Source organism: Caretta caretta, chromosome 5 (genome assembly GCF_965140235.1).
Source record: "Caretta caretta isolate rCarCar2 chromosome 5, rCarCar1.hap1, whole genome shotgun sequence".
Classification (NCBI taxonomy): Eukaryota; Metazoa; Chordata; order Testudines; family Cheloniidae; genus Caretta; species Caretta caretta.
This window is the reverse complement of record NC_134210.1, coordinates 79,328,961-79,346,951: the sequence shown is the minus strand read 5'-3', so window position 1 is coordinate 79,346,951 and position 17,991 is coordinate 79,328,961. Positions and strand designations below refer to the sequence as shown.

The 17,991-nt window shown below is 38.8% G+C and overlaps 1 protein-coding gene across 5 annotated transcripts in view; it reads left to right on the top strand.

The window, feature by feature from the left end:
• The first annotated feature begins 302 nt into the window (after positions 1–302).
• CEP120 (centrosomal protein 120) overlaps positions 303–17,991 on the top strand; it is a 78,145-nt gene continuing 60,456 nt past the window's right edge. For 4 of the 5 annotated variants that reach the window (XM_048849382.2, XM_048849381.2, XM_048849379.2 and 1 more), the window contains exons 1-6: positions 303–717; positions 4,107–4,263; positions 6,297–6,411; positions 9,898–10,039; positions 13,402–13,550; positions 17,713–17,910. In XM_048849382.2, coding sequence (XP_048705339.1) covers positions 669–717; positions 4,107–4,263; positions 6,297–6,411; positions 9,898–10,039; positions 13,402–13,550; positions 17,713–17,910 — 810 coding nt within the window. In that variant the 5' untranslated portion in view covers positions 303–668. The remainder of the gene's footprint in view (positions 718–4,106; positions 4,264–6,296; positions 6,412–9,897; positions 10,040–13,401; positions 13,551–17,712; positions 17,911–17,991) is intronic. The other variant, XM_048849380.2, reaches the window with a different exon arrangement.

Below are 17,991 nucleotides of genomic sequence, written 5' to 3'. Positions count from 1 at the left end.
GATAACACTGCCTGCAAACCCCCTCTCTGGACATTTCCCTCGCAGCCCAGCCCTGTGGCACCGCTGGGAGGATGGAGAACATAACAGCACGATCCCTGATTTCTCTTGCTTTTGCACGCCCCCATCTAGAGCGCTGGGGTGTCGTTCTCCCGCCTCAGCCACAGGTGGCGCTGGTCCACACACTCCACTTCCTCCCACCCCAAACGCCGCTGCGAACGCTGCGCTGCAGGTTGGCCGGCAGTGATCCCAGTCCGGAAGCGGCGCTCTCTCCTCTTCCACAGTCTCTGTGTTTCTTTGTCCGCCAGGCTGCCCGGTGCCGCTTGGTTGCTAGGCGGAAGTGGAGCGGCGGAGGCAGCGGTTTGGTTTAAAGAGCGTCCGTGGCGGCAAAGGGCTGCGGGTGGCGGCACCGCGAGCGGAGCTGGGCGCGGCAGATCCTGCTCTCCAGCGGCGGCTTTCTGCTCTGTTCCTGCAGAGGTTGAGACGCTTCATATGGGGACCCCTCCCCCCCGCCAGGGCCCGAAACTCCACTCCCCGTAACCCCCTGTCAGCCCGGACCGGGACACCGCTCGCCCCTGCCTCAGATTCCGTTCCCCCAGCAGGGCCAGGGACCCCCCAGGCTGCCAGCCGTAGCCCGGATCCCCGATTTCCCGTACAGCCCCAAAGCAGAAATGGTCTCCAGATCGGACCAGCTTCTGATCGTTGTCTCCATCCTGGAAGGTAAAGTATTGAGCCCGCCACTGTCCTCTGAGCGCAGAGCTGGCTCTTGCTCCGTGCACGATGGCATTAACATCTTTGCACTTTTTCATTTCCCCTTTCTGGTTTTTTTTTTTTTTTTGGACTATGTAAATTTTGCTAAAATATCATGATGATGGATTTAGTAATCCCTGCAAAGAACATGCCAGGATGTGGGACAGAATTACCTTTAAGTAACTTCTGTGGGCTTGCCTTACAACTGATGTATTTTTTGTCTGATTTTTTTCTCGTTATTGCCAGCAGCAGAGTACTTCATAAGGAATATACAAGAAGAGTTTGAGAACTGAAGTTGCATTACTCCTTAAAGGCACAGTCTCCATCTTACTAAAATCAGAATCACTTAAAATCTAAATGAATGAGCAAACTTTGATTAGTTTTGTTGAAAGCTCTGTGGACCAAATTCAGCTCTGATTTAAGTGAGCATTGAGTGAGCAGCTGACTGACATTATTGGCAAGATGTAGGGCCTATATATCTTAAGGAGTCCCCTAGCCACTACCTTCCACTGGGAAGGTGAAGTAGGGGCTGGAGTAACAACTGTGCAGTCTTCTCCCCCCTCCCCTTTTTTTTTCCTGCTTGCTTGTCCTGGATGTTGTATCTAATTCAGGGTATATGCAAATAACGGTACTCCTTCTAAGGTATCGGAGAGTAGAAGTATTCAGCTTTTGTGTGTCTCATTTGTTTTATGGTGGTGGTCTTTCTTTCTCCAATTTTAAATGGCAGAAAATATTGAAAGAAAACATTCATTCATGTAATACCATGAGAATAGACGGTGTAAAAATCAATTCTAGGGTGTTAGATTAATCCCTGATTCTGGTTTACTTGAGGGAAAGTGAGTTTTTGGCTACGTATAAGTTAGAATTGAAACAGTAAAAGGGATATAACATTTTCAGTGTTGTAGCTACTGTTTGTATGATTACTTTAACAGAAATTGGGTGAGGAGGAAGTAATTTTCAATGTTGTTATAACATTTGATAGCAGTTTGTGTATGATCAGTTTAACGGTTCTGTTTGCACAATGCTTGCACATATAAATAAACAGGGAATGGAGAAGGGGACTTTTTAAAACAAAAGAAGGAGCGGGGAGAGAAACCCAAACAGGGTGACTGCAAAGTTTTGTGACTCAGATGTGACTCAGACAGGTATAATTCCTGAAACGCTTGATATACTCGTGGCACTCAACTCTAGTCAGCTTTTTAAAAAGTTTCTATGCCCCTTTGCCATAGCCTAATGATCTATATTTTAATTTTTTTAACACAATCATAATCAAATAAGGTTTGATATCTGGACTGACCAAAGCCTATAGAAACACAATTTCTTAAAAATATAAAGACAAAAGCTATCAGCAGTTATACCCCTCTTATTGAAGGGGTTGTATTTCTTCTTAACCATGTGAAAGAAGCTGCAAAGTTTAGGTGTTGTAATAAATTCTGTGCAGACCTCATTACAGGTTTGGGGCCTAGTACACCACCCTGTTGCACTCATGTTCCTTACAGTTGGATCCACACCTCATTTATCTACACAAAATGACTTTACTCGGGAGAGAGATTTCTTCTGAAAATCGTCTCAGTTTGGACATACACTTTGTAAATGTAATTTACAGTCTTCTGTTAACTTTCAGAAATTTTGGTAGGTGGGGAAAGGATGGTTAAATAAATAACTTGGGGTTTTTCATTCTTCAGTTGCAGATTGTCCTAAATGAATGTTTCTGTGCTGTATCTGAAAATATCTGATTATTTCTGTATTTCCAGACACTTCTATGTGTCTTTCGGTGTTTTCAGCATTAGATTCTCAATGAATGACTTTGGGAAGATCTTTTTCCAGAAATAGTTCTGAATGTTATTTCTAGAGTGCCCAGCACTACAGATTATAATTTGAAAGAATTGATCTCAAATTTTTGAGACATAACTACAGTAAATACAAAATACATGTTGTTTTACATTCACAGTCATAAGGAGAAAAACTCTGTATTGTTTCTTTAAAATGAGAAATCCATTAGGCCAGAAGAATGTTGATTCAGACTGCTTTCTTATCTCTCTTGTCTCAGGAGTCATGCTATGTAGTAACTAATTAAGGGAGGCAAGAGAGGCATGCTGGTCTAAATTTTCAAAAAAGGATGATTGGTGGTACCCAATTTGAGACACCTTCAGGAAGCCTACTTTCCATAAAGTGCTGAGTATCCACCTGTTTAAGAGTCCTAAGTAGTACTTTCAAAATAACTTGTCACATTTGAAAATGTAGGCTGCTTTTTATGAAGTGTTCAGAATTTTAGGATGTGTATAAATATTTGAGATATTAATAATGTTCCTTCTCCAGGTATATATTAAAATTTGGTTAGACTGATTACTCTTTATGGACCAATAGCTTTCAAAATTCAGCTTATATGTACTTTTGGAGGTTCTTCTAGATTTTTACATTCCAAAAATACAACTCAAACGTTTTTTAGAGGTAATGCTTCTGGGCTGAAAATTGGCATACCAAATTCAGATAGATGCTAGTCAAATTCCTAAATCAAGTATTGTGAAAATTTTTTTGGGGGTGGGGGGATTGCACAATGCCTGTCTGGCTGAGTGTTTTTAATACCGTGCTGTTATGAGCACCTAAATCACAAAATTAACAAACTATCACAGGACTCTATCTTCATTTCCTCTACTCCTCATTGTTTTAAAAAAATAATAACCTCACACCAGGTTAGTGAAAAGCTTAATGACAGCTTGTAATGAACCACTTAAAAATCTGCACCAGCAATATACCTGCTATGTATCTGACTGTCTGTCCAGCTTTGATTGCAAGCTCTTTATGGCAGGCAGTGAATTATTCTTGCTTACGACAGTACTAGGATGCTGGTGTACAACAAATAATATGAAAATTCAGCCCTGGCTCTTGAGATAAAGTTAGGAAACATTGCATATTATACCCATTTAAACAACCCAATGAACTTCCAGAACTAAAGGAAAAAAATCAAAATATCATAGTAAGTGCGTGATCCCATACACATGCGAGAGTAAAGTTACTCATGTGAGTAGTTCCATTATATTCAATAAAACTACTCACTAGTAAAGTTACTGACATACATGTTTGCAAAATTGGGACCTAATAGAAAATTATTTATCATGTATATTTACTGAGGACACTTTCCTACCTTTTATGTGTTGAAGTCCACCCTCCACTTCTTTGAAAGGAATGATACTTTTTTAAAATTAAGATGTGGAAAGTATATTTATATGTTTTAGAACAACTTCAAGAAGAATGATAAGGAAATTTATTTGTACAGTTTCTGTTTTTTGACAAAAACACAAGTTCTTCTGTGTTTCTAGCAGAGCTGCCTGATAGTTGTGCCTTTGTATTTTTTCCAGGACGCCATTTTCCCAAACGTGCAAAGCATATGCTTGTGGTAGAAGCGAAGTTTGATGGTGAACAGCTAGCTACGGATCCTGTGGATCATTCAGACCAGCCAGGGTTTGCCACCGAATTGGCTTGGGAGCTTGATAGGAAAGCCCTTCACCAGCACAGGTTACATTATAAAATTGTCAATGTTGTCATTATTTTTATCTTTACACCCAGTGAAAGCTGTGTGTTTTGGCTTCTAAAAATTTTAGATGACAGTAGTACTGGGTCTCTTTTATGGCCTGCTCCCATTATAGATTTTCCCTTCTAGTGAGAGAATGGTATGATAGATCTCAAATCAATGAAGGCTACACTCAGAAAGACCTCAAGACTTCTGGAATATGCTGCTCCAACAGTTTCACTTTTGTTTCTACTACCTGTCCATCCCTTCTCACATTTATATCCAGACTTCTCTTTGTCCAGATCTATTCCACCCCCCAAAATCTTCTGTTCATTGAACTTTTTGAAACTTTGCACTTTTAGAGAGAGGTAAGGGATTGACTCTGTGTGCAAAATTGTGTACACAGGGACAATAGGGTTGAGGTCAGTTATTTCTCACCTCTATATATTTATTTAAAAACATTTTTGCTATTAACAAGCGTGTTATCTCTGGAGACACATATCCACAGTTTGAGATCTGCAAAACTAAGCAACTCCGATGGTATCTTCTAGACTGAGCACTGAGTCCCATTGGGTGGGTAGATAGAAAGATTAGCCTAAATAATCTACACAGAAGCCCCTGAAACCCCATAAGATTGGGTCCCTAATCCATGAACTCTTGAAACTCATTTACAAAACTTTTCTTAAACATTACGTGAATATATTGTCTTATACTATAGAATTAGAATTTATAATCCCTATTCTATGATGAGATACATTATAGCACAAAGATATCTTTATCTTTAGATAAACTGCTTTTTAAGGGAAAAGAATCTATCAAAAAATCTGGTTTATTTTACTTTTTTAAAAATAATTGATTTTTATCCACCCTTTGTAGTGCAATCTGCTATATATAATTACAGTATATATTGAAAGTTTTCCACCATGGCTTTGCTGCTACAGCACAAATGATAAATGGTAGTGTGAGTGACATTGAAGGAGTCTAAAACTCATGTATGAGTTTTATTTTAAAAAAAATCTTACAGTAGAAGAGCATTATGCTACAATACCTACAGTGGACTCAAATTATCCTGTATACAGTGGAATATATTACTAGAAAACTTAATCCTACACCATATTAAATGCAAAAAAAACCCTATTACAGTTCTGAGTTATGGTTTCTGCAGCAACTATCACTTAGCCTAATTTAGCATATATAATATCGTATCTGGCGTCAACTTTATGCCTTAATATTAATGCTCAATGTAACAGACTCACCACACTTAGTTACTTTGCATTTTCAATAGTGGTACCACCATCATCAGAGAAATTTTTTCACGCTTGCTACTGACAAGTGCATGACCATCCCTGCCCAAATATATTGATGCACAAACCACTAGGGGGCATTATCTATGCAGACACAGCCATCTTTATTTTGATGGTTGTATATGGGGGGAATAATTTCAAATGTTTTGAGGCCATTGTTTTTAATGATGTAGCTAAATTTACATTCTGAAGACATACTTGAAAATAGTTCAAAGGATGTAATCAAGTAGTGAACGCAACAGTCTGTTTTTATTTTATACCTTTTTAATCACTGAATTAACACTGAAGTGAAATTCCGATTGAAATAAGTGGTGCTGCTTATTTTGTGTGTCAGTTTAATACTATACGTCCAACTGTTAGCATAAAATTTAAAAATACATGGTGATGAATGTTACATGTCTGAGAGTAGAATCTAAACCTGCCTCTCTTTCTGGTGAGGAACAGTTTCATGTAATACTACTATATCTTTTCCATGATTGCTTGGACTTTAGGAGGGTCTAGTGAACGAATTTTTTAAAAATGGGTTTACTTACCTCCTTATCATTTATAACAGTGTTTGATTGTAGACGTTTAACAGTATATTCAGTTTGTACTGATGTGAACCAGTTAACAAGTTGCTATATTTTCAGATTTGTTTATACTGTCATCTTTCCGTGCTGTGACATTTTTCATCCGTTAAGTCTGATTACAGGGATTGTTGGTACAAATTGGATTTCATTGTGGTATTCTTCCAGGCTACAGCGTACACCTATCAAACTCCAGTGTTTTGCTTTGGATCCTATATCTTCAACTAAGGAGAATATAGGCTATATTGTACTTGATTTAAGAGCTGCTCAAGAAAAGAAACAGGTATGTTATTTGTTATGAGGAGATGTTAATAACTGACAGTTGGATAGTACTTATATTTTCCATTTTTGTAGGTTCTGAAGTAGTTCTCAAAAGGAACTTGCAGAGGTCTCCAATCCTATTTGAAGGAATGTTGACTCATCAGAACATGTAGTTCAAAACCTTTTCAAAGGAGATTTTAATAGCATGTGTGAAGCACAAATATTTTGTATACATTTTATTGACATGATGAAATGTAAAATGCATCTGACTTATTTTTAAATTGGTCATTGGAGATTACTGTGATATGGCCAAGCATGTGTGAAGGTTCTTTTGCCTTCCTGAATTTTAAAGATTTTGAGAATAGCAATATTGACATTGATGTATTTGTATTTCATATGAAATAATTCTCTGTAAGCTGTCTTTAATAATCAGACTAATTTTGGATTTTTATTTCTGGCTGTAATTGAGTAGTTCTTTGCTGAAACAACCAAATTTGCATTCTTTATTTAAAAAAATAAAAATCCCTCAGATTATGGCGATGAAGTAATAGTACAGGGTGAAACTCTCAAAGAATGATTAAAATGAGTGAGAGACTGTGTCATAAATATAAAGGGAAGGGTAAACCCCTTTGAAATCCCTCCTGGCCAGGGGAAAGCTCCTCTCACCTGTAAAGGGTTAAGAAGCTAAAGGTAACCTCGCTGGCACCTGACCAAAATGACCAATGAGGAGACAAGATACTTTCAAAAGCTGGGAGGAGGGAGAGAAACAAAGGGTCTGTGTCTGTCTGTATGCTGCTTTTGCCAGGGACAGAACAGGAATGGAGTTTTAGAACTTTTAGTAAGTAATCTAGCTAGGCATGTGTTAGATTATGATTTCTTTAAATGGCTGAGAAAAGAATTGTGCTGAATAGAATAACTATTTCTGTCTATGTATCTTTTTTGTAACTTAAGGTTTTGCCTAGAGGGGTTCTCTATGTTTTTGAATCTAATTACCCTGTAAGATATCTACCATCCTGATTTTACAGGGGGGATTTCTTTATTTCTATTTACTTCTATTTTTTATTAAAAGTCTTCTTGTAAAAAACTGAATGCTTTTTCATTGTTCTCAGATCCAAGGGTTTGGGTCTGTGGTCACCTATGCAAATTGGTGAGGCTTTTTATCCAACATTTCCCAGGAAAGGTGGGGTGCAAGTGTTGGGAGGATTGTTCATTGTTCTTAAGATCCAAGGGTCTGGGTCTGTAGTCACCTAGGCAAATTGGTGAGGCTTTTTACCAAACCTTGTCCAGGAAGTGGGGTGCAAGGTTTTGGGAAGTATTTTGGGGGGAAAGACGCGTCCAAACAGCTCTTCCCCAGTAACCAGTATTAGTTTGGTGGTGGTAGCGGCCAGTCCAAGGATAACGGGTGTAATATTTTGTACCTTGGGGAAGTTTTGACCTAAGCTGGTAAAGATAAGCTTAGGAGGTTTTTCATGCAGGTCCCCACATCTGTACCCTAGAGTTCAGAGTGGGGGAGGAACCTTGACAGACTGAGAGCTGAATCTGTTTAGTTTATCAAAATGATGAGTGAGAGGTGACGTGATTACAGTGTTAAAGTACCTTCTCAGGGAGAAAATATTGGGTACTAAAGGATAAACGTGTAACAAGAACCAATGGCTAGCCAGTAAGTTTTAACTAGACATAAGATACACAAAGTGGGTGAGGTAATATCTTTTGTTGGCCCAACTTCTGTTGCTGAGAGAGACATGCTTTTACAGAGCTCTTCAAGGCAACCCTGAAGCTGTCTCTCTCAGCAACAGAAGTTGATCCAACAAAAGATGTTATGTCACCCAGCTGGTCTCTCTACTATCCTGGGACCAATACAATAACTCTGACAGAAATAAGTACATTTTTAACAGTGTAGAATTGGAACAAACTACCAAGGGAAGTAGCAGATTCTCCATCTCTTGATATCTTCAAATCAGTCCTGGATGCATTTTTGGAAATTATGCTTTAGCCAAATGTGTAAAATACAGTGCTCAATACAATGAAATTTTAATGTCCATGATATACAGGTGGTCAGGCTAGATGATCTAATGGTCCTTACTGGCCTTAAACTCTATGTATAAACTACACCATGGCTGGTCATACAATAGCCTGGATTCCCTAGAGCCATTTTCGCAGGGTTGAAAAAACTCACTCTTCTCAAGATAGCTTGTGTTCCATACAATTTTACCATGTGAGGGTCTGTTAGATGAGATCTTAGAAAAATAAGATTTTTCTCTATTCTGATTAAAGATTCTATGGTGGTTTTAGCCTGTTATCTTGTTGAGTATGCCCAGGCATTGGAAGGAATATGTGCAGTTTTTTCCTTTAGGAGTCTAGCCTAAAATATGGCCAGCTAATTAATATGTCTTCAAATATGTCAGTCTATGTCTTGATCCAGTTTTTTAGTTATATTAAGCTAATTGGATTGGAAAAAACACACCTTCTTTGTGTATCAAGACAGGACTTATGAGTCTCACAAAACAGCTGTGAGTTAGGGTGCCATCTATTATACAAAGAGAGATAATGATTTGCACAAGGTTATGCAGGTAACTAGGGAAAAACTGGGAATAGACTGCAGATATCTTGACTCCTTCTCCCTCTGCTGCAGTCATTAAGCCACAGTTGCCTACTTCAGAGGAGACCAAGAGAAAAATGTTAAAAAGGAAAAAATAAAGCAAAAGGCTGATGTATGGCAGGTTTTAGAGAGCTATTTTATTGGTGAATGGCAGGCACTTCTGAGTAAACCTTGCTCAAGAATGCTTGGGATGGGGCATGTGCAAAAGGGGCAGTTCACCCCAGGCGCCCTGCTTGAGAGGGCTCCCAAACCAGTGGAATTTGAGCACATAGCATTGTGACCTGGCGCACAGGGTCATAGTGCCACTTAGGTTTGGCCTGGCTACTCCTCTGTCATGATGGAAGGGTCGTTGGGGAAAATTTGAGTGAGCAGTGATCCCATGTGCCAGGTCACAACATATAGAGCAGGGAACCATGCCCAGCCTTGTGGGACAGGAGGCGCCTCTGCAGAGTGAGTGGGACAAGCTAGCTCCCTGCCATCCTACCCCAGATCTCAGGTGGTGAGGGAGAGGTTCAGTTTCAGATTTTGCCCCGGGGTCCCCTAAAACTCTGTGATCTTGCTGTAATTTGTGGTTTCGCTCCATCTTAGGCTGCTTCCCATGCACTTCCAAAGGCTATCAGGGCATTGTTGTTAGACATCTTGATTGTTAGGCAGAAAGGTTTGGTCCACGTCAATCTACCTAAGAAATTTGGTATAACAAAATTTCTGCTATTATGGTAGAAAGTGACAGAGAATCAGTCTGATATTTTGAAAATAAGCACTGAAGCACATCTTACATCTTTTGGCAGACTGTAGCAGAGTTATTTCATCCTGTAACCACATTATATGCCTTTGCCATTCTCTTCTTTCTTCTTTTTGGAACATACTTTATATATATAATTTTTTTTTTTTTTTTTTTTAATTCTGCAGGCACCAAAATGGTATCCTTTGCTCAGCAACAAATATACTAAATTTAAATCTGAGATACAGATAAGTCTAGTGTTGGAAACTGATACAAAAGCACCAGTGGATGGCTTTAAAGCAAAAGAAGCACCCCCTAGAGAAGGGAAAGGTTAGTAGCATAATAAACATTTTAGTTACATTTTATTCAGAAAAGCTGTGTTTTTCTGTCTGAAGAGCATACAGTTGATTGCAAATGATTGTTTTGGGACACAAGTGCATTTTACTTTAATAGCATTTTTATACAAAATATTTACAACCTATTACAGTGCATATAGTACATATAAATGTAAGCATTGAGTGCAAGGGTTATTTTATAATGGCTATCTAATCATATCAGGATCCAATAAAGCAGGTGTGCTTGTTTGCTTATTGTAATAGGATGGGTGTGAGGTTTCTGTCATTTAAAAACAAACAAGCTGCTTATTTCCTTGACAGAATGTAGTTTTGATACTTTGTACTTTATGATCTTAAGTACTGAAATCGAGTAGTCCGGAAAAGAGGTAGTAAAAACAGGGGTAAGAGTTGATCGGGGCACGCAGGAAAATAAAATACAGGTACAGGGATGGATTTTTAAAGCAGAAAGTGCAAACTTTATTAATGTTTAGTTTGACGGGAGAGAGCTGTTCTCCTGCTCCAAAACCAGTGTGACACACAGACCCCTTGGCAAAGGATCCTCTTTCTTTGTAAATATCTCTTGCACCAGATCTGACAAACTCACTAGTTATCTAGAGAGAGTAACATGTAATGTATCTCCAAACACTTATAACTTGTCAAGAGTCATAGTCATTGTGAAATATATGCATGGGTAATGTTTAAGGAATAATATACTGAAAGTATGCTTGATGGACTTGGAGTAGAAATTGGTCACAAGAAGACAATGTCTTGGTGATGGCCCATATGGGCAAAGGGGAGTTGTCACTCTGCCTTGATTGGCCAATGATGCAGTAGAAGGGCTAGGTTGTTTAGCCCTGCATAATATGAAGGCTACCTCTACACTACACAGTTTTTAGCAACATGGCTGTATCGCCACAGCCATGCCACTAAAAGTTGTGCAGTGTAGCTGCTGTTTGTCGGCTCTCCTGCCGACAAAAGAAGACTTCTGCCCCCAATGAGTGGTGTTCATGTTGTTGGCAGGCGAGCGCTCCTGCTGGCAATGCTGTTCACACTGGCACTTGTTGCAGCAAAACATTTGTCTTTTAGGTTTTTTTTTGTTTGTTTGGGTGTTTTTTTGTCGTTCAATTGCCAGTGTAGACATAGCCTAAAACTTTTGAATGGGAAACCAGGAGAGGCAACAAGAAACAATTAAAACCACTTAAAGGTAAAAAAGAAACTTTACAGCTAGGCAGGGTTTCGCCCTGTCTGTGAATAGAAACCAAACATACTTTTCAGGATAATATAGTGTGGGGAAGGACACTGCATCCATTCACTGAGGAAACCCCTCATAAACATTTGGATCCTGGTTCTAGAGAAACCAGCCAGTTCTGCAACAGACTGAGTTTTGGTGGGAGGGGAGGAAAATCGACTTTCTTAGATAAGAAAGGTATCTATTGATAAGTGTAGATCCAGGTTCATGCTTCATTTCTTTTTTTTTTTTTTTTAAATTGTAACCATTTTTTTCACCACTTTTTTTTTTATTTCTAGTTCGATCTTTATTGTTTGAAAACTACTTTTGTTTTATTATAAGTGCTCACAAGCTCTGTGGTTTACAGGAGCAGTGGTTTAAGATAAAACTGGGGTGCGTCTTTGGGTGCAGAGGGTCTGGGATATCTGTGAGTAGCCAGGGGCTGGATATCACAGGGGAATGATTCAGGAATTGGGATACACCTATTGTTAATCTGAAAGGCAAAGCTAGGGCTGGCATAGCCCAGACCAGAGTGCCTGAGTGGCTGAAATGTGGTGTTAGGGAGCTGACCCTCAGCTACCACATGAGACTCCCTCTTCTGAAGGCAGGGGTAACAAGGTGACTGTCAGTCCTGGGTTCCCTGAGAACTGTCACAACAAGACAGTTCAATGCAGTGTTAAATGGCATCACGTTAAATAACCTATATTCAGGGTTGGCTCCCTTCAGCCTAACTCACTCCTCTAAATTCTTTCACCCTTCCCTGGAAGGAGGAATAAGGGCATATGTGAAAGGTTACCTAAGTTTGTAAAGACTCAAGGTCTTCCCTGTTTCCTGTAGGCTAATAGGCACCACCAGGTATCTCCTACGTCTCCTACTCAAGTTTGTCTCTGGGATATTGAGCTCTCACCCACAAATTGTGACAAATTATGGGCTTTACTTAAGATGAAAATTTCATCTTTTAATTCTTCACTCCTTATTAACTTAAAATCGGGCCTCCATGGTGCTGTGAGGAAGATGGAAAAACTACCGGACATCCTGCTCTTATTTCCCCAAAGGAAAATTTTCCTTCCTGACCCCAAAAAACAGTGATCTGATCAGACTACAGATCTTGGAATCACCAGTCAAATTGGGAGGATGGGGCATTTACCTCAGCAGAATGGCTGCTGCTTGTCCTTGAGATCTTTAAATATAGAAAAGAGGTGACACAATGAAAGAATCATTTCTCTTTTCCTTCAAAGCCAGTTGGGCAGCAAGGAGAGATGGAGAAACCCCGTTTTATTCCTCTTCCCCGCACCACCCTGTCCAGGCATGACCTCCACTTGTGTTCTGGGTGGAGGCACTGGGAAACAATAGAAGGGCCCAGTCCTTCTCTCTCCTCTCAAGACCACAGTGGGGTGAAGGGCTACGGATCTAAAGAGGAACTGTGGTGCAGGAGGAGAACCTGGAGTAGCTGGGGAAGGAGACTCTGACTAGGAGCCAGGAGGGAAGTGGGCACTGGATATCAATGAAGATGGAGAATATAGTGGGTGTGCGGGGGGGGCAACTGGAGGCTGTGTATGTAGAGGGGTGAGACTAGGGTTTGCTTGGAGAAGAAGACTAGAATTCAAATGAGGAACTTGGAGTGGAGACAGACTAGCTAGGTGAGGGAATGGGAGTGGTCTGGAAGAGCCAGGAACAGGAAGGAGATGGGGTGGAGACAGGGACAATTTGGAGGAGATGGCAGAAGGAGTCATGCTTGGGAGTGGGGAATGGGCATGTGAATAGGTGTCTGCTAGAGCACACTCCCCTCCAGAGCCTGGGATTCCCAAGTCATCTGAGTCTCTCAATTGCTTTACCCACTGGTTAAATATTCTGGTCCGCATAGAAGATGCCAGTCTGATACACGATTAGTTACGTTGTTAGCTCAAGCAATCGGTGTCTGTGTATGGATCTAAAGGTTCCAACTCTGCTGGTGGCCCAGGTGGATAGCAGTCTGATGCTCCATGATGTAATTTTGGGGAGGGGTGTTTTTCAGTTGTGTGGGGTTTTTTTGTTTTGTTTTGTGTTTTTTTTTTTTTTTAAAAACAGATGAAATACACAAATCTGGAAATCTAGAAGAACATAACAATATAAATTCAATTCTCTTAAAGTGCCTGCTCTGCTTTCTGGGCTAGATCCTAAAAATATTTTAGCAGTCCTGAATGAGGAAGAAGGCTATCATCAAATTGGACCAGCAGAATATTGCAGAGAATACTTTGTTTTGTCTGTGACTATAGCATTTGCCACGCAGCTGGAACAGGTAATGATTATTCACCTTTAAGACCATTATGCCAATAAAGCTTTTATAATATGTAAAAAAGTAATGGTTTTGCTATTGTTTTCCCATTTCTTGTATTTCCTGTGTTTATCTTTTAAATCTTTATCTTCTTCTGGTGAAAGAATAGTATTCATTTTGGGCTAGATTTAAAGTTTATTTTGAAAAATTATGCATTACTTTATACTTGGTAACAATTTTATTATGTGGACAGTGTAAGATTTAGGATGTCAAACCATTCACTTATTGTCTTCAAGCATTTGGGTTTGTTAGTGGTGAGATAGGTACATTAAAAGTACATTGTCGTCACTCAGCAACCTTAACTGATTTCTAAAATAGTGGGTTTTGGTTTTTTATTTGGAAATTGCCAAGTTGTTGGGTTTTTAAATTTTTTTCTTTGTGTAATTAAATTTAGAATTACAAGCAATCAAATCAACCTAATCATGGAACTGTAGTTGCAAGTTTAAATGTGGAGAAATTCTCCCTAATAAAATGTTACATACTTACTTAGCTGAAGCTTGAAAACTTTTGGTCCTTCATCTTCAAAAACGCAGATCTCTGCCATTTGAGCTTAAGGAAGCTCTGTTTTCTGTAGAAATACCCCTGAGTTCTTTCTAAGATGCAACCAGCCCAGAAAGGATAACATGCTCTCTTTAACACAGTAAATGGGCTCAAAACTATCCAAACAATAACTTTAAATGCAACCTATTTCTTCAAATATAGACATAAATAAATTTAGAGAGATTTAACAAATGGAAAATGTGGAGGGTTCACAACAAGCTGCTTTTTGAATTACAAGGATACAAATAATTGCTAAACATAAGTAATACTTTCAAAGTCAGCATAGTTTTTAAAATCACCTGTAACTCACATTATTTGAACTTTCTTCAAACCTTACAGAAATATTCTTCTTTCCTTAAGTAAATTTGGCAATTTTCCATGCCAAAATCATAGGGAAACAAAATTAGAGCTTTATAGTGGAAACTAGTTGCAATCATAGGACCAGATTTTGCTACTTTTACATTGAGTACCTTATTTGAAGGTGGTATCGTTATACTTTATAAGAAGCATACGGGAACTATTTCAGGGGAAAAGGCAACACGCTGTTTATTGGAGATGCAACAATTAGCGTGCACGCGCACACATACTCTGTCTCTCTGTCCCACCAGTCGATGTTATAGTTACCAGTCTGGAGCAACCAAGTAGCCAGCTAGGTTGATCGCTGGTAGGGAGGAGCCGGGTTCTGTTGGTTGCGACATGATGCTCCAGGGAAGTCTTGGCAGGACGAACCCAAAATTTCATGGCAAAGCACCCTGTTTATATAGTGATCTTCCTTCATTGGGACCAATGAGTTTTTCACAGTCATGCTGCAATCAATTGCCCTTTGATGAGTGCTTGTTTTCTTAAATTGTTCTTCTTCTTTCTTTATTACTTCATTAGTCTCTTGGGGAGATACCCCATGCTGGTTTTGATCACAGCTATCTTGTTCTGATAAGTGCTTGCCTCATTTTTAGAGTCCTCAATCTGCCCTCCTTTGACATCTCAATAGGGGCATGTTGCAATCTTCTGGCGCCTTTACATCTGTCCTCCCCAGAACATCTGGTCTGGTGATGGTCATCACACTTACCTTCTAATACACATGTTCCTCATTCACACACAAAGCAGGATTGATTTACAGAGAACATTTGAACAGGAACATCAAATTGCAATGCAGGAGAAAACAATCATTGCATTCTTTTACTTATTTCAAAATACTAATTTTAAACCTACAACAAAGTGGTAACTCTAAAGGTCCATTACTGCCTTGAAATCCGCTTCAGACACAAGGTTCTGGCAGATGCATCTTTACCAGTGGCACATGAGGCCATTCCTTTCTGCTTTCAGAAAGGATGGCTGGCAGAATACCATCAAATCGTATCCTACATCAATACATTTAATACATGCTACATTATTATTCTTTATCTTTCATTCTAAATGATACAAAATACAACCATAAAATCCTAGTACTACAGTATGATCTAGTCGCTGGGGCACTGAAATGGGAATCAGGAGACCTAGGTTCTATTTCCATCTCTACCATTGACTTGTGTGACTTTGGGCAAGTCATTACACATCTGTCTTTCTGACCTCCCTTGTTTGATTGTTTCCAAAGTGCTGAGAATCTAGACTCTCTTACTGTGTGTTTGTACAGTTTCTATTGTGTTTGGGGCCTTGATTTAAGTTGGGTCCTCTAGGCACGAATGTGTAATACAAATTAGGACTGTCAAGTGATTAAAAAAATTAATCACGATTCATTGCTCTGTTAAACAATAATAGAATACCATTTGTTTAAGTATTTTTTGATGTTTTCTACATTTTCAAATATACTAATTTCAGTTATAACACAGAATACAAAGTGTACAGTGTTCATTTTATATTTTCTATTACAAATATTTGCACTGTAAAAAACAAAAGAAATAGCATTTCTCAATTCACCTAATATGCAAGTACTGTAGTGGATTCTCTTTATCATAAAAGTTGAACTTACAAATGTAGAATTTATGTAAAAAAACCTGCATTCAAAACTAAAACAATGTAGAACTTTAGAGCCTACAAATCCACTCAGTCCTATTTCTTCAGCCAGTCACTCAGACAAACAAGTTTGTTTACAATTGCAGGAGATAATGCTGCCAGCTTCTTGTTCACAATGTCACCTCCAGTGAGAACAGGTGTTCACACAGCACTACTGTAGCCAGCATCGCAAGATATTTACGTGCCAGATGTGCTAAAGATTTGTATGTTAATGCTTCAACCACCATTCTAGAGGACGTGCATCCATACTTAAGACAGGTTCTGCTCGATAGCAATCCAAAGCAGTGCAGACTGATGCATGTTCATTTTCATCATCTGAGTCAGATGCCACCAGAGAAGGTTGATTTTTCTTTTTTGGTAGTTTTCCACATCAGAGTGTTGCTCTTTTAAGACTTCTGAAAGCATGCTCCACACCTCATCCCTCTCAGATATTGGAAGGCACTTCAGATTCTTAACTCTTGGGTCGAGTGTTGTAGCGATCTGTAGAAATCTTACACACCTTCTTTACGTTTTGTCAAATCTGTAGTGTTCTTAAAATGAACGTGTGCTGAATCATCATTCGAGACTACTATAACATGAAATATATGGGAGAAACGCAATTCTCCCCCAAGGAGTTCAGTCACAAATTTTAATGAATGCATTATTTTTTTTTTTAATAAGCTTCATCAGCATGGAACCATGTCATTTGGAATGGTGGCTGAAGCATGAAGGAGCATATAAATCTTTAGCGCGTGTGGCACGTAAATACCTTGCAATGTCGGCTACAAAAGTTCTATGCAAACTCCTGTTCTCACTTTCTGGTGACATTGTAAATAAGAAGAGGGCAGCATTATCTCTTGTAAATGTAAACAAACTTCTTTGTCTTAGCGATTGGCTGAACGAGAAGTAGGACTGAGTGGATTTATAGTTTTGTATTGTTTTATGTTTGAGTGCAGTTATGTAACAAAAAATCTACATTTGTAAGTTTCTCTTTCACAGTGAAGAGATTGCATTACAGTACTTGTATGAGGTGAACTGAAAAATACTGTTTCTTTTGTTAATTGTTTTTACAATGCAAATATTTGTAAAAAATATAAAGTGAGCACTGTACACTTTGTATTCTGTATTGAAATAAATATATTTTAAAATGTAGAAAAATATCCAAAAATATTTTAAAAATTTCAATTGATATTATACTAACAGTGTGATTTACTTATGCAGTTAATCACTATTTTTTGAGCTAATCGCGTGAGTTAACTGTGATTAATTGACAGCCCCAATACAAATTAAAGCTACCCCACAAGTAGTCCCATTGAAGTCTTTCAGATTGCATCTGGAGTAAAGTACCACTTAGCATGAGGAAGAGTGGCAGAATCTGGCCATTAATATGGAAATACTGACTCTCCATGTATACATATATTTTAAAACATTTTTGCAATCGGGGATTTAGGTTAGTTTGGTCTTCTGGAGTTTGAGACAGTTTTAGCTACAGTATTTATAACTCTAACCAGATGCTTGAAGGCAGCTGTAATTATTTGTGTTTAAAAAATATATATATATATATATATATTAATTGACTTTTCTTCCCCACACTTAGTTAATTCCTAGTACAATGAAACTTCCAGAACGACAGCCTGAGTTTTTCTTTTATTATTCGTTACTGGGAAATGATGTAACAAATGAACCCTTCACTGATTTAATCAATCCAAACTTTGAGCCAGAGAGAGCATCCGTTCGAATACGCAGTACTGTTGAAGTCCTTCAAGTTTATTTTTCTGCACAGCCAAAAATACAGGTAAATAGTTTCTTCTCGCCTACGGTAACCTATATTACGTATAATTCTATTCAGATCTAAACTTGCCAGTCTAGAACTTAA